Source organism: Myotis myotis, unplaced genomic scaffold (assembly GCF_014108235.1).
Source record: "Myotis myotis isolate mMyoMyo1 unplaced genomic scaffold, mMyoMyo1.p scaffold_m19_p_15, whole genome shotgun sequence".
Taxonomy (NCBI): Eukaryota; Metazoa; Chordata; class Mammalia; order Chiroptera; family Vespertilionidae; genus Myotis; species Myotis myotis.
In genome coordinates, this window is record NW_023416319.1 from 20,368,245 (window position 1) to 20,391,946 (window position 23,702).

General features: G+C 51.7%; 1 protein-coding gene across 1 annotated transcript in view; it reads left to right on the forward strand.

Annotated features, from left to right (window-relative positions):
• Window positions 1-23,702, forward strand: part of SLIT1 (slit guidance ligand 1) — a 152,180-nt gene that overhangs the window by 16,225 nt on the left and 112,253 nt on the right. The window contains exons 2-4 of the mRNA XM_036336459.1: window positions 3,560-3,631; window positions 5,748-5,819; window positions 10,917-10,988. Coding sequence (XP_036192352.1) covers window positions 3,560-3,631; window positions 5,748-5,819; window positions 10,917-10,988 — 216 coding nt within the window. The remainder of the gene's footprint in view (window positions 1-3,559; window positions 3,632-5,747; window positions 5,820-10,916; window positions 10,989-23,702) is intronic.

The window sequence follows — 23,702 nt, forward strand, 5'->3', positions numbered from 1 at the left end:
ACCTGCTGGAGGAATCAGGTGTTGGAGAGAAATGACCTCCTTGCCTCATTCTGCAAGCCTCTGCTGAGGGTGGAGGGGACGTGGTTGGCCCAGGTTGGAAACTTGATCCTGGTGGGCCGCCCTGCGGAGGGGGAGGGGGCCGGCCAGCCGCTGGAGGTCATTTTCTCAGCCCGAGTGGTGATAATGCCTCGCTAAGCAGCAGCCTCCAGACCGGGGAGTCTGATGAGCCTCGAAGGTTGCCTTCTCAAGGGCTTTTCCCTGAGAGGAGGCACTGAGCCCCGGGGTTCGGGGTTCGAGAGCAAGGCTGATGGGGGAGGCTGAGTTTGCTCTGCTGTCGCACATTGTCCCCTCCTGCCCGCCTGGCCCAGGTCTTCCCTTACCTGGGGGTGGAGTGAGGTGTAGGAGGTGAGGAGGGGCTGGAACCAGCTGATGGTGGGCTAAGGAACTTCTCCTGCCGTCTGCACAGTGGGCCCCGGTGCAGAGGGTCCCAGGAGAGGCATGAGAACGAGAGCCCTCCGGCCCACCCCGCCCACTGGTGGGAGTCTGTCTCGTCCTCGGTTTCCTGAGTTCCGCATTGGGTCCGGCCTCGTTCAGACAAGCCTGAGTGTTTGTCTCTGCCTCAGTTTTGCCGTCTGTAAAATGAATAATTATTGCAGTCAAGTGCTTTATAAGCCATGGCTGCCAGGAAAAGGAGTGAGTGATTGTAAAACTCTCCAGCTTTGTCATGACTTTTGACTGAGTAATTCCGTTTAGAGCAGCGGTTCTCAACCTGTGGGTCGCGACCCCTTTGGCGGTCGAACGACCCTTTCACAGGGGTCGCCTAAGACCATCCTGCATATCAGATATTTACATGACGATTCATGACAGTAGCAACATTACAGTTATGAAGTAGCAACGAAAATAATTTTATGGTTGGGGGTCACCACAACATGAGGAGCTGTATTAAAGGGTCGCGGCATGAGGAAGGTTGAGAACCACTGACATACTATGTCCTGGACAGCTTTCCCCGTCGATACGAACTGATCGGCACCGTTTGAAATGGCTGCATAGAGTTTGGTTTCATGGCTGTGCTGAAAGCCAGCTAAGCATCGCTCTGTCAATGTCCATTTAAGCTCAACGTTTTGCTCTTAGAATCAATGCTGACATATCTTTATAATCAAAAAATTCAAACAACCAAAAATTCCTTGTGGTTTTGGGTTTGGGGATGAGAGTTTCAGTAAGATGGCCTGGGCGTGTTGCGGAAGGAGAGATTGGGGTGCAGCACAAGTGAGGCTCGGGGCTGGCTGTTTGGGGGAAGAATATCTAGTTCAGTTTAAAAAAGACTTGTACATTGAAAAGAGCCCGTCTCACAGGGAGAGGCACACTCTCGGCATTTAGGGCGGGAAGTGGCTCCGGCTGGGGCTCCCACCAACGGCCTCGTTACCTTGGAGAGGCCGCCAGCCGCTCTGAGAGACCCTGTTAGAAAGGAGACGGGGAGCAGGGAATGAGTTTTTCCAGCTGCTCCCCAAGATCAAGAGCCAGGCGCAGGGGAAGGGCAGAGAGAGTTGTAATGAGCGGAATGAATTATTGGCTTGTCAGCTCAGGAGGCAGCCTGGCCTGGTCGAAGCCTGGGCTCTGGGATCAGATGGCCCAGCTCAGGCCCCTGCTCTGTCATTTACCGGCTGGTGACTTGGGGGAGGCACCTCCTTTCTTTGAGCCACTCTTCCCTCCTCTGCAAGATGGGCACGATCACTCTTTCCAGCCTGGTGTGAGGAGTGTGTGGAGACTAATCACACGTTGTTCTTAGTGGGTACGATTCTAGAGCATCATCTAGTCCAAACACACTTCCGAACGCTTTCAGGAAAGAGAACTTGCTGTTCTTCACGGCAGCTCCGGCTCGGGTTGGCCACAGTTGGGAAGTGACGAGACTGAGCTGCAGGGGAACATGGGGTGTGGACAGGTGGTTGCCAAGCACGTGGTGACTGTGACAGAGGTGAGAAAGGAGGGAACGTGGTGGCCGTGAACTTGGAGCTCTACAGACGGGTTAGATGCGGAGGTGACAGCCAGGTTTGGTGTGACTGGTTAGATGCGGAGGTGACAGCTGGGTTTGGTGCGACTGGTTAGATGCGGAGGTGACAGCTAGGTTTGGTGCGACTGGTTAGATGCGGAGGTGACAGCTGGGTTTGGTGAGACTGGTTAGATGCGGAGGTGACAGCTAGGTTTGGTGCGACTGGTTAGATGCGGAGGTGACAGCTGGGTTTGGTGCGACTGGTTAGATGCGGAGGTGACAGCTAGGTTTGGTGTGACTGGTTAGATGCGGAGGTGACAGCTAGGTTTGGTGCGACTGGTTAGATGCGGAGGTGACAGCTGGGTTTGGTGCGACTGGTTAGATGCGGAGGTGACAGCTAGGTTTGGTGCGAGGCCCAAGGGAGATTCTGCTGGTGTGTGGCTCGGGAAGAACTTTCTGGGGAGCGGAGCGCCTGACTCCTGCAGGGCCTGTCGTTCTGAGGTGTGCTGGGGGCTTCCCTCGGAGGCTGGCGGGGGAGGTGGGACCAGACAGCCTCTAACGTGGGCTGTATGTCCAAGGTGCCCAGGACGTGACTGGGGAGGGCCAGGGAGGAACACAGGGGCCAGAGGCCGGGGTGGTGTGAGGGCAGGAGCCAACACTTTTGCAGGCCCGGCCCTAGGATCAGAGAGTGGAATCCCTCCCTTCTTCAGCCCTGCCCTCCAGACCTCCCGCTGCCTCCCACCCTCCTCTTGCTACAGGGCTGACCTCAGGGCAGGCTCCTGCTCAGAGACCTCACTGGCTCCCTGTCTCTCCTCTGCTTTCTCGGACCCTCTGTGGTCTGGACCCACGTTCCCCCAACTCTGCTTCCCTCGGCTCCGACTCTCAGCCTGTCCCCTCCCCCCCCCATGGATCTGCTGGGTGTTCTCCCTCTTTGGAATGTCCGCTCTGACCCTCCTGCCCTGCAGATCTGCCTTGTCCTGTCCGTCTCAGCTTGAGTCCCGCTTCCTCAGTTCCCACTGAATGGCACGGCCCACTCTACTCTCTCCTGTTCAGAATACGGACAGCTCACAGGAGCCAGTGCCACCAGATGCCAAAAACCGTGTCCCCAAGGGGGTCCTTTTAAACCACAAGCCGTACTCTTTACCTGCTTATGCCTCGTGTAAACCCTATGAGAGACAGTTATCCCCATTTCATAGACAGGAAACTGGCGTTCAGTAAAGATTCCACCTAAATAGCTTCTAATTGGCTACTTTTCCAATTCTTTCGTGTGTTGATGTCTCATCTCTTCAACTAGACTGAGTTCATTCAGGGGCAAAGCTCCGTGTTGGGTTTAGCAGAGCTCCCAGCAGGGAGCCTTGTGCGTTCCTGCTGGTTGGACATCTGCTGCCAACAGCCCCCAGCTTGTTGGGCCTCCACATAGACCTGAGGGTCCCAGGCGTGGCTGGGGAGCACCCACCCTACTGGTCAGATGTCAGGCTTGAGCCAGGGAGCGAAGGAGTCTGGAGCTGAGCCCCCGGCCTGGGGACCCACCCTGCACAGCTCACCATTTCCTTCTCTCCTCTCCTCCACCAGGGAACTCAATGGCAACAACATCACCCGGATCCATAAGAACGACTTTGCAGGGCTCAAGCAGCTGCGGGTGCTGTGAGTATGGGATCTGCTCCTGCTTGTCACCTCTCCCTGCCCCCTCCCTCGGCAGTGGCCTGTGTGTCCTAGGCAGAGCCCTGGCTGTGGGTAGTAGGGTTGTAGGGTTGTAGGCAGGCTGGGCTCCTCCACGTGGAGTCCGTCTTGGGACACCCTGAGGGTGGTGGGGTGGAAGTGATGGTGAGTCCTGACCCGGAGCAGCCACTGCCTCCAGCATGGCTGAAAAATTGGGTGATGGCATAGGCACCGGTGGTGGCTGCCTGGCGGGACCTGGGCAGATGGGGCTGTCTTGTCCACCGGTTGTCTCCTGGGGTGAGGGAAGACCGAGGGACCGTGCGGAATCTTTAGGTCTCTGTCTTTGTTCAGGCTGCTCTAACAACATGCTACAGATGGGGTGGCATCAACAACAGAAATTTATTTTCTCACAGGCCTGGAGGCAAGGAATCTAAGATCAAGGTGCCGTCAGGGCTGGTTTGTGGTGGGGCCACCCTTCCCGGCCAGCCGCTCGCTGTGTCCTCAGGTGGCCTGTCCTCTGTGTGTGCACAGAGAGAGCTCTGGTGTCTCTTCCTACAAGGACACCAGTCCTAGCAGATGAGGGCCCCATCCTTATAACCTCATTTAACCTCAGTGACCTCCCTAAGGGCCCTGCCTCCAATACAGTTACATCGGGGTTAGGGCTTCAGTGCATTAATATCTGGGAAGAGGGGGGAAGAGCGGGGACAATTCAGTCTGTAACAGTCTCCATAGTTCCCTTGAACCTGTGGCCCAGAAAACTCCCCAGCAAGGGGCTGCCCCTGGCTTGAGAGGGCAGGTGATTGGGAGCACTTGAGGGTAGAGTCGATTTCCCTGGGTTGCTTGGCAGCGGCAGGTATTGGAGGCAGTGGGCACGACGCTATTGGGAAAGGAGCCTTCAGCAGCACCTCCTCTGTCATGCTGGGCAGGGGTGAGGAGCCGGGAGGGTGCTGATCCCTTCATCTCTCCTTCTCTGCTGATCTCGATGCGGAGGCAGCCATCCTGATGCATTGAACATCAGACAGTCATAGAACCCCTCGTCCCTTATTCCCAGGGAAGTGCAAGGGCCCTGGGGCCTCAGTTCTATCAGAACTACTTGCTTTGCATTCATTTCTGAGGGTCTTTGGAGGAACTGGGGATCTTGTGGCTGATCCTCTCTGGGGTCATAGCTATCGCCACTGATCTCTGACCCCATCCCAGGCTCCAGAAATCTCTTTTGAGCCTGAGGAAGCTCCCCTTCCTTCTGGTTTGTGTCCTTCTTCCCCACCCAGGTCTACACTGGGAGCTCCTCAGTAGCATAGGCTCTGGAAACAAGAGGAGAAAAAGAAGTGGGTGGTGGTCGTTTCTGCCCTCTGCCCTGTCTCAAACCTCATCTGCGGTGCATGTGGGAGCACATAAGCCACCCGCTGGAGAGTGGAGAAGGGAACGTGTAGGGAGAAAAACACGTTTGACAACCTCAAAAATTACCATGCAACAGGCGATCTGTTGGCAAAAACTGCTGTCCGCCAGCTGGACACTCTGGGCTGCATGGCGCATTGGCAATGAGGAGGTGCAGAGCCCCATGGAGCCAGGTGGCTCAGCTGGCAGCAGATGGGCCAGGCAGAGTCGGGGTGCAGGCGGAGGGGGTGTCGTCTGCCAACTGCAGAATGTGCTGCATGTGTGGGCTTTGCCCAGTTGGCACCGGATCCTCTCCCCCTGCTACTGGCCCATTCTGTCCATTCTGCCCCTTGGAAACTCACCCTCTGGACCAAAGGAGGGCACGTGCACCTGCAGCCCAAAGCAGCCCCTGCTGCCTGCTGCCTTGGGTCCGGCTTCCCGAGCATACCTTGGAGCAATGACCTGGTGCTCTGGTGTCCTGTGGCCTTCTGCCATGCAGGGATCAGCATGGGGCTGGGGCTGGAAGCGCATCTTGCGGTTGAGGCTGGGTATGCTGAGGAGTCCCTGCTGGGAATTGGCAACGTTGTGAGGAAATTTTGTGGGCTCAGGCCGGACTCAGGTCGGCACGCGTCTCAGGCACAGCTCCTGTCTCACTCCCTTGTGCCAGCTGTTCCCAGGAGTCCTTGTCCAACATGCTGTAGCTGTCTTTGTCTCTTCGCTTCCTCAGGCAGCTGATGGAGAACCAGATTGGAGTGGTGGAACGGGGGGCTTTGGACGACATGAAGGAGCTGGAGCGGCTGTAAGTATCTGTGGGTGTGGGCTCAGGAGGGCGGTGGAGGCTGGCTCTGAAGGGACACGAGCAGACTGAGCCTGGTGGCCAAGGGGGTGTGTGCTCAGGGGCAGGACGGCACGCCCAGCCTGCCTCCCGCCTGCTGATAGGAGCCAGGGGCAGCTGCAGCGTGGACATGGTCACGGCATCATCATGAGCTCACAGCAGAGAGAAAGCTGGAGACTGTCCTCATCCCACATTCTAGATGCAGCTATTCCCCTGCCGCCCCCTGGGCCCCGAAAATGCATTATGGCAAAAAATCCACACATTACAGAGGAAGTGAGATTTCTTCCTATAATCTCATACCCAGGTGTAAACACCAGTCACCGATGTGTGTGGCCTCAGGGAAGCGTTGGTGTGTGGAGGGGACCATCAGGGAAGCCCTGGGGGCACTGAGGAGCCATGTTTTGGGTGCTCAGGGCCACAGAACAGACACTGGAAGGTGGAGGCATTTCGGACTTGCATGGTTGTTCCTTACTGGGCTTTCAAGTTTGCAAATGTGTCTTCATCAATTTTTGCATTTCAGATGGGCAGTAATGAGGAAAAAAAGGCACATGGTATGGGTGAGGTGGTGGGGGGATTGGCACTCACATTCAGGGTAGCCACCAACCTAATTTTTCTTTTTTCTTTTAAATTTTATTTATTGATTTGAGAGAGAGAGAGAGAGAGAGAGAGAGAGAGAGAGAGAGAGACAGACATTGATTTGTTGTTGCACACATTTATGCATTCAGTGGTTGACACTTGTATGTGCCCTGACCAGGGATTGAACCCACAACCTTGGTGCATCTGGATGATGCTCTAACCAACTGGGTTCCCCTGCCAGGCCCAATCTCATGTTTTGGCAAAGTGGTTTGTATGTAGGTGTCAAGAACTCTATTGTTCATGCCTTTTGAGCCAGAAATAATCAGAGACATGACTAAAAACATGTATATATCAGGATGTTCATTGTACATTATTGAAATACAATAAAAAATTGGCAACAGCCGTTCTGGTGGAAACATAGCCGTAAAATCACACTTTGGGGGAACAATCACAGCCATGGGAATGTACACACAATATAATGTTAAGTGGAAAAGGTAGGAAGTGACATTTGTGTAAATAAAAATTAACTTGTATGTGTACAGAATGCAGGAGGAGGAAAAGAATTGATAATATTAACTCACTGCATTGAGTGGTGGGTTAACAGGTAACTTTAATTTTATTCTTTGTGCTTTTATATTTTTATGGATTTCCCAATGATTTTATAATAATAGCTACTATTGATTGCCTTACTCTCTGCCAGGCACCAAGATAAGCTCTTTGCCCCTCGCCCCCAATATCTCCTTAAATCCTTGAAACAACACTGGGTCAGTGGGATCTTTCAGATGAGAAATAGAGGTGCACAGAAGTTAAGCACTTGCCTCATGAAGTGATTATTAAGTGATTACATGCAGGAGAGGGGATTAGAACTGGGACCATGTAGCCTCCAAAGCCTGAGCTCTTAATGGCTATGTTCTAATACCTCCCTTTTCTCTTTTATATAAAAGAAAATAAGGTATTAAATGAAAGGGAAAGGGTAGGGTTGTCTCAGTGCCTTCCTGCAGGTCAAGGTGACCTTTCCTTGGCCTTCCTCAGCCAGCCCTAGCCTGGGTGACAAGGAGCCCCCAGCTGAACAGATAAAGGGCTCAGAAATAAACATACCCCACTCGTGACCTGGTTATGAGGGGCTGATTTGGACCTAACCCATTCCAGCTTCAGCTCGGGTACTGCCAGGCCCCGGAGGAGGAGAGAGGGTGGGTTGGGGTTCAGACATGGTCTGGTGGCCCTCGTCATGCCTGCTTCTGCCATCCAAGGCAGGGCCCTACTTTTTGAGTCACGACATCACTGCAGACTTTGTCCCTTCTGTCCTTTTCCAAGTTCCTTTCTTTGTGGCTGCTCTGTCCCTGGGGGTCCAGGGCTTGCTGTGGACGGCCGGCACCCTCTCGGACTTGTCGGGGACCCGTGGTGAATCATTTAATCATAAATGTTGGATGAAGTGGGGAGTCATGAACACCACACATACTGTAAACATCTCATTTTAAGTTATAACATATAAATGAGTACTTATTGACCTCCCCTCCTACCCCCCTCCTTTTTTTAATTTTTTTTTTGCCAAGACCTTTCTTTTTATTATGAGATGCTGATTGGAGTTTACCTAAACCACACATGTGCACCTTACTTAGGAGTTTTGGTTTTGGTTTCTCTAGGGTGAGTGAGATTTCTGAAGGGTCCTTGGGAGCAAGCGGGGTGGAGGATCCTGAATTTCTTGAATGATCCTCTTGCCCTGCAGTCTTTTCCGTAATTCATCAGCCCTTTAATTAGCAGATTCCCTTTTAGTGACTCTTTCAAAGCATTCAGCCTAGTTTTCAGAGATGACTCTCTCTTTTCGCACTGGTATCTGGTTTGTTTATGTAACAGTTCATTCAATTATACAATTATAATTATAAGTACCTCTGGCTAAACAGGCTTGGGAACAGACATAACTGGTCTTGTGAGCAGTTACAGACTTGAGTGCAGAAGCAGCCGCGTGCGGTTCTGCGGCCATGAGGATCGGGGTGCCGCGGGTGTCAGGGCCTGATGTTGGGAGGGGGTGCAGCGCTCAGGCACCCTCAGCTGGCTGAGTGGGGGTCGTCGATGTGTCTGTCGTGTGGAGGCAGCCAGAATGGGGAGCTGGGGAAAGGCAGACTTCAGAACCTCACCTCCGGGGAGTTTGGAGGTGATCGGGGGTCACTCACCTCTGGACATCCTAATTCCTCTGATGTCAGAGAGGCCAGCAGCACAGTCAACAAACACGTCCCGAGCATTTGTTAAGACCAAGCCATGTGGCGCGATGGTGGTGGTGACGCCTTCACCGTGGGGTTGTTGCAAGGAGGAGACCCGAAGACGTGTGTGTGAACGTGTGTGAACGTAAGGCCTTGTCATCGAGAAAGAAACCCTCCGTTTTATTCTGTCTTTCCTACGACGGGAGGTAATGCCTACAAAACATCTGTTCTGGTGCCTGGCACACGGTGAGGGCTGCTATGGCCTGGTAGCCACTGCTGCAGGGTGTTATTCTTAGCTCCCTGCAGGCCCCGCACCTCGCTGGGACCCGCCCTCGATGTCCTTTGATTTTCCACTTTAACTAGTTATTAGATCCCTTTTCCTTTTAAGTGTTTTTCAGAAATTGAAGCTGGAAAACTGAGAACATCTCGGGGGGGAAACAAAACAAAACAAAAACCAGTGATTACCAGGCAGTGTAAACACAGGATTAATTTATTGGAGGAGGTTAAGGAACTTGGAGCCATCTGAGGTCTACTGTTGCTTTAAGGATTCTCTTGGTGGTCCCTTTTTTCTGAAGCAGCGATGCGTTTTCCGAGGAGCCGGTCCTTTAGGTAACGCTTCCTCCAGCTGGTCTAACTGCCTGTGCTGTGCTGGGAAATGGTATCTCTCTCACATAGCAGATAGAGGGTGACTCCTAGGAGGTAAAGTGCCAGCCACATAGAATTACATTCCTTCCTCCCTCCTAGCAAAAGGGAGCTTTTGCTGAGCTGGTTGATCATTGTCTAGATCTGTCAAAGGAGAGGTTGTGTGAAACTCAGACTGTGCCATAGACGGAGGGCAGGGGCTGCATTTACCGCAGCGCTGCTCCAACCTCGCTGAGCACGCAGGCCGCCTGGGGATCCTGTTGAAATGCAGACTGGCTCTACAGGCCTGGGGGAGAGCCTGACATGGTGGGGCTCTTAGCAACTCTTAGGTGATGCCCCGGCAGGTGGTCCAGGGGCCACAGTGTGAGTACCAAGGCTCCATAGTTTACAGGTGTCACATCCCCTGATGGGCTGGAGGCCAACACCCCAGTGTCAGAGAATTAGTTGCCTGCTAGTCATGGGGGTGTAAGGTACAGCGTAGGGAGTATAGTCAGGAGCGTTGTAGTAACGATAAGCGGTGGGTACAGACTTAGTGGAGTGATCACTTTGTAAGTTACATCTATGTCTAATCACTGTGTTGTACATCTGAAACTCACATAATAGTGTATGTCAACAGCACTTTAGAAAATGAGGGAAAAAAGAGTGTGTTGTCTAAGGTGGCGAGATAAGTCTGGGTAAACTTTGCTGCTTCCCTGGGACGAGTCCAGGTTCTTTCTGCACGTCTTCTCGTCAGGCTGCATTCCAGACCCAGACTGCCCACTCCCGCCTGTTTTATTACGCTGAGAAGTTGTCCGTCCACCACTAGAGGAACTAGGAATGGTGAACATAGGCAATCGGTCACTGCAAATGAAGGGGTCGTTCTCTGTTGTTTGGCATGAAAGGACACCCACAAATTGTTGAGTCAGAAACGTGCAAGTGGCCGAACATGTTTTCTTCTACTATTTGAAGCCTTAAAAAAAAAATTTAGCATGCATTTCCATAAATAATTAAAAAAATCAATAAAGCTATTTTTGTTTTGAAAGAAGGCCTAAAAGCAAACAATAAAAGTTGAGTTGCCACTGAGCCAAATGTGCATAAGAACAATAAAGAGCCAGAAACATGTGTCCAGGGAGCATTTGATATCTTGCTCCCCAGTGTATGTCATCAGTTTGGCTCAAATAAACTCATAAAAATTCTTAAAACCAAAACAAAACACGCGACCAGTCCTGCCCCATTGGGATATACCTCATATTTCATGTGTACTCAGATATCCAACTCACACACTGAGAGAGATCGATCAGGGCCTTTTAGATCACAAAGGGTCCTGCAGCTGTACGAGCAGATGCTGATGGGCACGGGAGGAAGTAATGGCAGGAAAGGTGCTCTGCTTATTGCCCGCCCACTCTCTCCATGGCAGGTCCCGGGGCGGGGGGCTTTCACGGATATTCTGCTCATATCCTCCCCAAGTGTTGGATGGCAGAACTCCCACTTTATAGATGAGGAAACTGAGGCCCAAAGAAGGTGATTTCCCTGGGATTGTACAGCAACCATGTTAGGATTTGAACCCTGGGTTCTCTGACTCCGAATCCAGTGCTTTCTGAAAAGCCCTGTGGACTTCCTGGATTCCCCCAGCAATCCCCAACTCCTCCTCTCTTCTCTTTTGCAGACGACTGAACCGGAACCAGCTGCACATGCTACCAGAACTGCTGTTCCAGCATAACCAGGCTCTGTCCAGGCTGTGAGTGATGCTCCGAGGCCAGAAAGCTCCCTCTGGGCTCTTATCCCTCACCCTGTGGGAGGGAGAGGGTTTGGGCCGTGGGGTCGGGGCTTTCCCGTGACCCCCATGTTCCTCACGGGGAGGAACTGCTCAGGGTCTCAAAGGTCAGGCCTTTGCTGTCGGAAGGTGCTGTGTGGGCCATTTCTCCATGGCAGGCACCTGACCGAATCTGACGTTCACCGCGTTCCATGTGCTGCCTCTGCCGGTTCGGGGCTCTGGGTGGGCCCGGCGCTGCAGGGTGGACATTCATACCCATCCCTCACTGCCTTTGGTAACCTGCCGTGGGTCAAATTTTCATTCATTCAGCTAAGTCCTTCTTGGGCACATTTCTATTTTCAGCTCCGAGTAATAGGGTCTGCTAACGTAGACCTTGTTAATGTGTGTAATGTCATACTTTTATTTGTTGTACATGTACTTCTTCCAAGTTTTAAGGGTCGTGGCTAATTCTGCTGCTTTATGATTTGCCAAGCGTGTCTGTGATTGTTCTACCGTACATTTCATTCCGTGGGATCTTGGGTTAAACAGGACCTTCCTATCTAAGAAATCTCTTTCAGCTCCTTAGCACAGGGTCCGTTAGTCTTTGCTTGCCTGCCTCTAGTGATGGGGAGTGCACCACCTCCCGGGGCAATCAGTTCCATTATTGAAAAGTCTGCATGGTAGAAACACTTTTTAAATTTTGAGCCCTGAATTTGCTTTCTGATAATTTATGGCTCCCCCTCACCCCCCACCCCAGCTTTGCTTTCTGTAAGTACCTAGAACAATCATAAACTCTCGTTAGATTTTTGAAGGGTCATCATTGGGTTTTTGAATTTTGAGTTGGGAGGTTTTTGAGCGCCCTTAGTTGTTGTCATTAAAAACCTGAAACACCATTGCACCGCGTGAGATGCTGGGCAGCTGGTCCCTCCTGACGCTTGCCGGGCAGCACCTAGCGGAGGAAGAAGCAATAGTGATGCAGGTGAGACTGAGGGGTAGGGGCTCGGTGGGAGGTGGCACCTGGGGCTACCTGCGTGCTGAGGGGCCAGTTCTTCCCACCTCTGTCATGATTTCCAGGCCTCTTGATGAGCCCAGTGGTCTCCAGAATGTGTCACCCGATTCTGCCTTCAAGGCTTGTCTGTAAGATGGAACTCTAATTTTCAGTCTGGTCACTTTCTGTTTCTTTGCCCTCCTGGCCGGGAGGCCTCTCACAGTGACCCTCAGCGATGGCCCCCTTGGCTGTCTTTGCCACCCTTGGGCGAGAGCTGGGCTGTCTGTGACGTGGTGCCAGGCACACACAGGGGGTGCGCGTTTCTTTTCTTTACTTAACTGCTGAAGGCACAGAACCTTCCTGGCAGATGCAGCCCCGACACCTCCATAACGTGCGGTCCATGGGCTGGCGCACAGGGTCCATGGTGTTGCTGCTCACGGGCAGGCGGCTGGCCTGGGCCCAGCAGCGCCAGTGCCTCCCGTCCCTTCTCCCAGCTGCTGTGCAGCGTCTTCACAGCTTTTCTCTCTGCAGGATTCATCCTAACGCCTCTTCTCTTGGTCTCCTCCTGCACTTTCCCTCCTCCTGAGCCTCTCAGCCTTTCCAGCTGCCGCCCTCGCTCTCTGGGCAGATGTGCTCCTTTCCCTCAGCCACCACCCAGGGCCAGAGCCTGTGTGGAGTGGAACGTTGCCAAACTCTGGCCCCCTGCTTTGATAGTCTTCATTTATTTTATTTAAAATTTGTTTATTTAAAAGTTGTAGCTTTATTGAGGTATCGTTGGCAAATAAAATTGTAAGCTATTTGAAGCATACTTTGTGGTGATTTGATATACTAGAATGTATACATTGTGAAAGACTCCCCCATCGAGTTAATTAGCACATCCATCACCTCACATGTTTATCTTCTTTTTGTGTGTGAAAACATTTGCGTTCTCTGTTAGCAGGCTTCAGTTATACAATACAGTGCTCTCTCTTTTATGCTCCAGAGCCTCAGACCTTACTCATCTCAAAGCTGAAAGTTTGTACCCTTTGACCAACCTCTCCCTTTTCCCCCACCCCCGAGCCCCTAAGATTCCATATGTAAGTGATACCACCCAGTATTTGTCTTTCTCTGTTTGGCTTATTTTACTTAGCCTAATGCCCTCAAGCTTCATCCATGTTGTCACAAATGGCAAGATGAATAATATTCCATTGGTACAGTATATATATATATATGTTTGACATGCTTGATATACATATATATTTATATACATTTCACATATCTATCTATCTATCTACCTTGTTTATCTTTGCCCCACCCCTCCACCCCCATTTTATCGACCTAAGCATCAGGCATTTCAGAACATCTCTGTTCCCGCTTCCAGTGGTCTGGCTGAGGAGCACTCAGCCACTCTTGGTTTCAGAAACAGACAGTAAGGGTGGGGTATTAGTGTAAGGGCGCAATCAGCAGACTCACTGGCTCCCTAGGACAGAAAGTGAGGTACAGCTGGGAGTGGGCATGAGTGTGAGAGATATTTCCAGTCCTTTCTTAATGTCTACCTTATTCTACTCATCCCTGCAGACCAGTGTCCTGGGCTGACGGGCAGCATTTCAGCTCCACCTGCCTTTGGTTGGCTACAGTGCTGACTCCCCTCCTGCATTCTGTGACCTTGGCGCTCAGACCCTCCAATGTCTCAGGTCCAACCGCAGGTTTCTGGGGGAAAGAATCCGCTTGGCTCACCTTAGGTCAAGAGATCGCGCCGGGGCCAATGAGCTGTGTAGGGCTTGTGGGGTCACCTGCAGTCATATTATAGAGCCCACCCTTCCCTTAGGAGGCAGGGAAAGGGGGAAGGCAGTGCCTCCTTTCTGGTCTGTCACCTGTTGACCTTCCCTCTGCTCTGAGAGATCCATTACTAATCCTTTCCATCTGGAGCAAATCATTGGCTTTCCTGCAGAGGCCGTGATGCTAAATCAGCATGAAACCGAGTCTGAGAGACCAAATGTTCAGGGTAAGGTGTGGTCAGAGTATGTCAGGTGGTGGGGTCCACATTTCGGTTGCTTTTATCTGTGAGGCTTCCAGGAGTTAAAAATCCTGTAACTGGTTATTGCCCCTGATGTTGGGTTAGTCTGTCTATTTCTTTCCTTATGCAGAACCTGTGGCCCAGAGAGGTGATTTGTGTTGGACCCCAGAGCAGTTTGATGATAGGGTTGGAATTCAAGACCAGGCTTTCAAAGGTCCTTAGAAAGCCTGAAAATGGGCTTAATCCTTGCCCTAGAAATCTCATGTTTGGGAATCTATCGTGAGAAATGATAAAACATGGGCACAAACATGTTCCTTGCAGCATTATGTAGAATATTGAGATGTAAACTGTTTCTATATTGAAATATCAAATATGGTAAAGAATATAGAACAATTTGAATGTCTAACTTTGGGGGAACGGTTAAGTGAATTATGCTGTATGTACTTGATGGAATCTTTATAGCATCATCAAAAATGGCCTTAATGAAAGACATAAGTAATGCAGATAAGTGTTTGTGATATCAAAAGCCAGGATGCAAAATCGTATTAACAATATGATCACGAAATAAATCACTCTAAAGAATGCACATAAAAATGATTGTAAATTCCCACAGGGTTGTCGCTGGGTGACTTTTTCGTTTCTGTGCTTCCCAGATGTTCTATAAGCAGCATGCATTATTTTTATGGCAGGAGACCTCCCAGTTTTTATAAGCAACGAGAAGCCTCTGTAGCTTGAGTTCAAGTGAATGCCAGATGCGTAGTGTTGGAACGCTTCCCTGAACCCCATTGAGCCCCATTTGCTCTTTTGTCAGATAAAGATAACATCTACCTCTCAGGCTCTTGTGGGGTTCAAGAGAGGTATAACCTGCTTTCATGTCGGGTGTGAACACAGTAGATGCTCAGAAATGTGAGATGAATCCATATGGGAACTGCTTCAGAGGATGGCAAACCAGACTGGAAGAGGCGCCCAAGGTGATCCCACACCCTCCCTCTGGGCATTGGTCCCCTGTCAGGCCCTGCCTCCACTTCCTGTGTGATTGAGCCTCACTTCTCTTAACTTGGAGCCATCCTCTCGCTTTGCAGGAACCTCCCCCAACAGGCTTTTTTTTTTTAAATGAGAGACTTAGGTTTACCTGTGGAGGCACCTGCTGGCTGGTGTGCAGGCAGCAGCTGGAGCGTGGCTTGGGGCAGCCATTGCACAGGCTCAGGAAGTTGACAGAGGGAATCTGCCAAGCTCAGAGGGTTCGACATGCCCAAGGGGCTGAGGCAAATGTAAACTCTGGTCTGTCTGACGCTAAAGCTCGTCCGTCCAAAGTATCCATCCACCCCCTACTCACCAGCCATCCATCCCCTGCACCCACTACCTGCTCACCTACCCATCCACCTACCTACCATCTACCCACCCCCACCCTGACTCCCACTCACCTGTACTCCCACTTACCCATCTACCAGCCACCAGTCAACCCACCTATCCCTGTCCTCCCTGCTCTCCCACCCTCCTCCCATCTAACAATCCCCACTTATTCATCTGCCTACCTACCCACTCTTCCTCTCATTTACTCACCAATTGCCCATTTACCCTTCCAGCCCCACACCCATTCTCCCTCTCCTTTCCCACCAACCAACCCACATATAAACTTGCCCACATACCCAACTCTCATCCCACTCCACGCCTTCCCTCCTCCCCTCTCCCCTATCCACCTTCTGTTCGTCTACCCACCACTTGCTCACCCATTCATCCAACAGTTCCTGGGGGTGTCCTATGGACCAGGCACTGTTCTAGGTGCTGAATACTATTGGGGTGATGGCTTGTGAGAGAGACTGGTGGGGCACTGCCTCTCCCGGGGTGAGGGTTTGGGAGCTCTTTGAGGAGTGCTCTTTGAGAGCTACCTGCCATCCTCTGACTACCAGCAGGTTGGAGTGGGCTGAGGGGCAGATGTTTCCCTGGCTGGACCCGGCTCCCCTATGGGGGGTGGTTATACCCTGCTGGTCCATTACCTGGCTGTGGGGTCAGCTGCATCACCTGAGAATGTGGGGGTGTTGTTTCGTGGATGCCCACAGGTGTCAGATGTGTTTGACCCTGACTGCTTCCCTTACAGCAGCAAAGCCCACGTTTGGGTGTGGAGCCCATGAGTGTCTGCGGAGGGGTCTCCCGCGGCCTCGTATCCCTCTTCTTGCTGGTTGCATTCCCTTCCTCATCCGGAAGCTGCTTCTGGACACGCAGTTCCTCTGGGCTTCTTTTTAGCCTTGAAACCAATATGCATCCCGACAACATCAAGCTTTGTGTCTGTGCTGGTCCCGGAAGGGGTGGGGGTGGGTGATTAAGGGCAGCCCAGGGCATTTATTTCCCCTTATTTATATCCCTGCTGGAAGGACCGGGATAACTCATTAACAGGGCCCCGGTGGCTGGAGAGGCAGGGAAGTGATATTCTGCAGGAGCCCTGTTGAAGAATGCCTGACCCTGCCGACCCCGTCTCGAGCTGGGTTTAATTAAACTGTCAGCACTGGTCAGAAGAACAAAGCCTCCCTTCCCATCCTGGTCCCCAGCCCCCCTCAGAGGCAGGAGGGCATTCTCTGCTGAAACGAAGAGCTGTTAAAAATGGATGTCTTGCCTCCGCGGGAAATTACCCGGCGCAGGAAGGTGACCCCGCTATTGTGCATGTCCACTCCAGGCAGCAGATCTGCGGGACTCAGCCAGCCGAGGGCCCTGAGCGTGAGGGAGGGGGCGCCTGTGGCCTCCCCTCTCTCTGCCTGGGCCTCCTTCCTGCCAGACCCGCCACCTTCAGATGCTCTTGCTCGCCCTCCAGACTTCTCTTTTCCCAGAAAGGAGTTTCCCCAGCTCGGTCTCATGAGACACCAAGTCTGTGGGATGTTTCTGGCGTGAATGATGGAGAGAAGCTTCTCCTGTTCTCGGGTTTGGGAAAATGCTGGGTCAGACACTTGAAGTGGGATTTTCAGTCCCTTTAACCCACTCATGCACACCATGTCCTGAAACTCTTGAAAACTTTTTTAGGGAAATACCTAGATCTTGTGGATGTAGTGTCAGGTAACTTGCTGAGGTCTCAGGCAGTAAGGATCAGAGCTGAGACTCGAACCCAGGCCCCTGACCCCAGACCCATGCACCCCCCTCTAAACCATTAGAGCCCGTTTGCCTCCACCCAGCCTGGCTCTGGTGTGAGAGCCACACTAACAAAGACCCTCCCAAGGGCAGCAGCGTTGCCTCCGTGCAGAGAACAATTTGGGGATTATGAGTCATCAATTATGGAGCACCCTGGGTTCGCAGAGTGCTTTCCAATCATTAAATCCATGCGTGCTGTCAAGGCTCAAGTGAAAAAGGCCAGAGTCCCACTGGGCTGGCCCAGGAACCTCTGCGGGAGAGGCGGCCGGCCGGAGATTGACATCCCTGTGCCAGAACGGCTGACACTCCCAGCATGGACTAATGTCCTCACCGCAGCCCCTGGCCCCTGAGCCCCACCCCCACCTGTGCCTCAGAGCCACAGAGGCCTTCACAAATACTGGGAACTCAAGGCTTGGAGCCTGCAGGGAAGAGCGGGTGATGGGTCACCCCAGAGAATGAGCCCTGCTGGGGACGTTTTATAGAGGCTCCAAGGAATGGAAAGCCGCCGTCTCTCCTGTAGCATTACAAAGATCAGCATGGAGCCAACTGAATTCATGGCATCCAGAAGGCTCTGAACAGAGAGGCATATGTGGATGGAAGGTGGGGTGGTGGGGGCTGTTGTGAAAAAGTTGTAGGGGAGTGAGGATGTCTTAAAAACCATTTCAAAAGTTACCTAAATAATTTTGCTATGATATTGAACATTTGCAAATAGAGAAAATAGAGAAAGGTAAGGCAGTTGCTGGGGCCCGACACAGACCGGGAAAGCCTAGAGCCCAGAAATCAGAGAAGGGAGGGAGGAACTGGTGGCCCATACGAAGTGTAGGCACTGTTTACGCTCCTCCCGGGCCTTCAGGACAATGTCTGCCACCAGAAAGACACTGCTTGCCGGCCCTGCCAAACCCCCTCGTGCTGGGGAAACAAGGACACGGGCAGGCCTGGGTCCCTGCCCAGTCTGGCAGGGAACCGGGAAAAGATTCCTATGTAACCACATCAGCAAAGCTGCTTTTGCCATGTAGGTGATGTCCACAGGTTCCAGGGACCAGGATGTGGACCTCTTTGGGGGCCATCATCCCGTCTGCCGTATGGTCTTCCCTTTGGAGGACGGCACCCCTCAGTGACCAAGGCCCAGCTGGGCCCCTCCCTGCCTGGGGCTGTGGAGTGAAGTACACACACCATCCCAGCTCCAAGCAGACACTGAAGAAGGGCGGCTGGGCACCTCTCCCAGCTCTTCAGATTGGAGTTAGCTCCTTGGCACCGAGTCCTCTCTTTCCTCCAGTGATCACAGTAGCTGATTAGCTATGGGACTCTGGGCATATTATTTAACCTCTGCGTTATTTCCTCAACTATAAAATGAGGGGTTGGGGCTGTTGTGAAGATTAGGGGTGATTTGTATGGTGCACCCAGCATAAGGGCTTTGAATGCCATCCTCTCCCAGAAGTCATCCTGGAATGGAGTGGTGGTTGGGCATGCCCTATCCAGCCACGCGACTCGGACAAAGAGGACAGTCTGCTGTCCTGGAAGTCCTCATGAGTTGCCCCCGGCCAGTGGGCTTCTCTGGCTCCTTTCTCCTCACAGCCTCAGCAGGAGGTTCCAGGCTGAGCAGGGGGTGAGGGCCTGATTGCCGCCTGGTCTCCTGTCTCAGAGCAGGGCCTGCCTGTCTTCTCTGTGGGAGGCAGAGCTCCTTATCTCATTTCATATTTTGCCTCAGCTCACTCTCGGGTTGGCAGGCAGCTTAGCCTGTTGCCTGAGAGTTTTGCTCCTGCAGCCTCTTCTTTCTTTGGTTTTATGGATGGAAAATGAGATAAAGACTTCATATAAATGGAAGAATTTCTACAGCCTCTTTCTCAGAATGCATTCTTTAGGAGTTGACTATAATGTAGGTCTTTTTATTAGATTAACTTGGCATGAATATTAACGTAAATTATAACTCGTTACATTTAGACTCATGGTCTATTAAGTGCAAGATTTAAAGAAATAAACACTTGGGTACAGTGCATTACCTTCTTTATGAATTCTTGATCGATCTCTGCTTAATCTAATCTTAGCTTTCACGTTGAGGCTCTTATTATCAAAAGGCCTTCCTAGAACATACACATGGTTTTATTATTTTGGGACTTCAGGTGATCTTGGCATCAGGAGGTCAGTAGTGTTCAGTATATTTACATTATTATGAAAAGAAGCTCCAGAATTTTTTCATCTTGCAAATCTGAAGCTCTGTCCTCACAAACATTTCTTCAGTTCCCTCACCCCAGCCCCTGGTAGCCATCATTCTACTTCCTGTCTCTGTAACTTTGAGTATTTTAGGCGCCTCAAATAAATGGGATCAGATAGTGTTTGTCCTTTTTGTGACTGGCTTATTTTACTTAGCATGATGTCCTCAAGGTTCACGCATGCTGCAGCCTGTGAAGGGATTTCCTTCCTTCTCAAGGCTGCATAATATTCCATTGTATGCACACACCACATTTTGTTTATCCATTCATCTGCCACGGGCATTTGAGTTGCTTCTATTTCTTGGCTATTGTGAATAATGCTGTTATGAACACGGACGTGCAAATACCTCTGCAAGACCCTCTTTTTAATCCTTTTGTACATATCTTCAGAAGTGGGATATTATGATAGTTCTATTTTTAATATTTTGAGAAACTGCTGTACTGTTTTCCCTAGTGGGTACACCACTTCACCAATACTTACTTTCTGCCTGTTTTTTTGATAGTAGCTGTTCTAATGTGTATGAGCGGATATGTTATTGTGGTTTTAATTTGCATTTTTCTGATGATCAGTGCTATTGGTCATCTTTTTATAAGCTCATTGGCCATCGGCGTGTAATCTATGGAGAAAGGCCCTCTCAACCCTGGTTTGCTGGGTGAGCTACTCAAGAGACTCCCTGGAAAGCCCAGAGCTAGAGCTGCAGGAAGCTGCTCCAGTTGAACAAACCAGGATCCTTCAGCGAGGGGGCAGTTTCCCCAGCCTCCTTCTGGGAAGCCAGACTTTCCTGTCTACAGCCAGGGTGGACCAGTGAGGAGGCGGGGGTGGTGGAGGGTTGGGGAGCGAGCACGCTGAGGGGTCCTGGGCTTTTTGGCGCAGTGTGATGGAAATGAGCACTGAGAGCCAGGACGCCTGTGTTCGAGATTTGGCTCTGTCCCCGTCTGGCTGGGATCCCTTGCGCAAGTCATTAGCATCTCTGGACCCTGTTCTATCACTGTTGTTAATGAATTGGATGAGCATACAGAAGGGACGCTCAGCAGATTTGCAGGTGGCACAAAACTACAAAGAGGTGGCCATTATACCCAAAACGACGGAAATAAGCTTGAAAAAGATCTCCAGGAACTGGGTGAAATTAAATATTGATAAATATGAAAATGATGTTGAAAGCGCCGAGTGGTTTGGCAGCACTCGTTATGCCATCTTCAAGCTGAGGATGAGTCCTGTGGTAAAGTGGCTGAAAGAGTGAATGTCGCCTTAGGCTGAATTAATAAAGGCAAGGTCTCCGCTCCAGGGGAGGGGACAGGCCTGAGCACATCCAGAGAACAGGGTTCAGTCCCAGGCTCTGTGTTTTGTTGTAGGTGGTGGTGGGGGGAACACTAAGCATGCTGCAGAGGAGGGCAGCTAACATCAGGAGCCGCGTGGAAACTGTTTCATGTGAGATACAGCCAAGGGGCCGGGAGCTGTTGGGTGTGATGAAAACAAACGGACAGGAACTCGGAGAGTAATTTTCAAATCTATGTGAAGGGCTGTCAACAGGACAAGAGAGTGACTTGTTTCAGAAGCAGAACTGGGTGCCGTGGTGGAAGGTGTGGGGAGGTGGGCTTGTTCTGGGCAAGGCAGGCTTGTTCTGTGGTGGGCTGCTCTGCTTGTCACCTGGTCCCTGGAAGAGTTCAAGGCAGGACTGAGTGTCTGAGAGGATGGGGGAGCCTGGCTTTGATGGGTTCGGTGCTTTTAGATGCAGAGCTGTCTAATCAGGGACCCTTGGAGGACTCGTGAGCCGGGAGAGGTCGGGCCCACATGGTGTTTGGGATGGATGATCTGCTTGCAGACACGAGAAGCTGGCAGACGTGAGAGCCCGGAAGGCCCGGGCTTGAGCCAGTGTTGGAAGTTATCCTTTCCAGCAAAGTGCTTCCAGCAAACTGTGGAGCAAAATATTTACCAGACCCCGGATTCTGGCCCATGTTTTGGAGTCAAATTTGGAACAATAGAAATCAGTGAATAGCTTTGGAAATAACGTCTGATCTGTAAAAGGACACAGAAGGTTTGTCCTGAGACTGGAGGTGCTCAGCGCTCTCCCGGACCCCCCACCCCAGCGATGAGCAATGACTCATTTCTCCTTTGAAGTCCAGGCGTTGTCTTCGGAGCCCTGGTGTTTACACCCTCTGCTCCCTCAACAAAGGGCCTTCTGTCGGTGGATCTAGGAGGCCACGCAGGGAAGGTCAGAAAGGAAGGTATGGACTGAATACCAATAAGAAGGGGAAGTGTGTTTGCGGCGGATGAGGGGCGCCAGGCAACTGGGGGCCCACTCGTGCTGTGCACACAGAGCAGAGAATGCCCTTTGGCGGGTGTGTCCTACTAAAGGCTCGGGGCCCTGGCGGAGGCGGGCAGGGGGGACAGGAGAGAGCGAGGAAATATTTGACAATGGGAAGTTTAAGATCAGCCCCTGTTGGGGAGGGCGGGCCAGAACGTTGCAGGGCAACAAAGAGGCAGTGTGGACCGGTGACAGTTAGGGGAAAACACATGGCAACTAATGGGGCAGTAATGGGTGGGGAGGAAACCTGGGAAAAGCTGGTACAAGAAAGCTGGTGCATAAATTCTGGTGGCGTGACATCCCCTTGGCAGGGAGACAGGGGCCACTCTTTCACGCTCCCTGAGATGTTCTCACTCCCAGGGCTGAGGCCAGGGGAGAGGACTGGGAGGGAAATGCACGCAGGGCCCCGGGGAGGAGAGCGTTCTCTGCAGGAGCCAGTGCCCCAGACAGAGGTTCGAGGTGTTCATTGCTCATGAGTAAGAAGGGGTGATGTGACCCTCCTGTGAACACCCGCCCCCACCCCCCCTGCCACACACACACACTTTTGCCTGCACAGTTGGTACCACCCCAGGGCACTCACCTTTGAGAAGCTTTGCACCCAAGCCAACTCTTGGGAGTCACTGCCCGATACCACATGACACACAGAGACCCCCACCCCCCACCCCGGGCCCACCGCTGTCCTCGATGGAGACTCTGAGACCCCTCATTGCCCGGAACTCGCCTGCCCACCTCTTCTCGGAGACTCCAAGACATGTCAGCTCTCAAAGGGGACATGTCAGCTCTCAAAGGGGACAGGATTTATTACTGGGGGCTCTGGGAGGAAGCCATTCAGCAGTTTGTAGTTGGACTTTTATGGCTTCCATGAGGTTCGTAAACAACCAGGGACATCCCGGAGCCCAGAATGGTGGCTTGTCGGTGGGAATTTGAATTTTCCGTCACAGACCAACTGTTTTTGATCAAGTTAATACTCTTTTCTTAGAAAATAAAACAAAACAGCAACATGACTTTTTATCTGTTTATGAGCGAGCAAGAGAGAGAGAGAGAGACCAGTTCTCCTCTTTATAACCTTTAGGAAATCTTTAGGGAAGAAGGATAGGAAGGGGCACACCTGTCCCCAGGCGTGGGTCTGGAGTGTTATTAAAGCGTTGCTGCATCTGATGGGGACACAGGGGAACCTCGCTTTCTAGGCTTCTGCTGTGGGCGGGATTCTTCATCTGATTCCTGGCTGATGTTTGCGAAGCAGCAGCTGGTTTTAGGTGTCTGAGGAGATGGGAATTCTGAATGGGCCCCCTTGCTGCCTGGCTGAGAGGCAGCCCTCCTCTGGGCATCACTTCCCCAGCTTGGCAGTGGGAACCCGGGGCTGGCTTCCTCCCCTGGATGGATGGGTTCACTCGTCCATCCAGCGTATTACAGGCCTGCTGTGTGCGGTCATTTGTTGGGTGCGGGGATATCAGGATGAATTAGATTTGGTGAAGGGCTTGTCTGGAGTGTTGACTGGTGGTTCTGTGGTTGCTGATTTCTCAAGTGGGTGATGGGCATCAGCTGTGAGAATCTGATGGCTGCTTGGTAGCCTGGCTTTTCCCCTCCCAGGGCCCATGAAATGAAAGAAAGAAAAAAGAACCATTAAAAATGAAAAATCATATTTCACAGGGACAAATACACACATATCAATGACAGAGCTGTTCAAACATAAACTTCCCCGTGCTATTCATCTCCTGTTGCAGATGTGTCTAAAGGGGTCACTACACCTGGGTGTTGGAATCTCTAAAGGCAATTGGAAAAAACAAGTCAGTTCCTACAAGTCATTAACTGTGTTGATGGGAAACAAAGAACAAGAAATCATTTTCGGCAGGTCTTTACAGAAACGGTGCGAACAAAGGCCGGAACTCACTTATCGATGATTTTTAATGGCGTCTCTCACAGCCAGCTGGACGTGGTATGAGAACTCAGATGCCCTCTGGGAAGGCTGTGGACAACTGGCCGCTTGAACACTGACCACAGACTGCAAATGGCTCTGTCCCCTGGGCTCCCCACAGGAGCGCGTCCCTCGCTGAGATGCACCATCTGCTGAGGGTGGAGGTG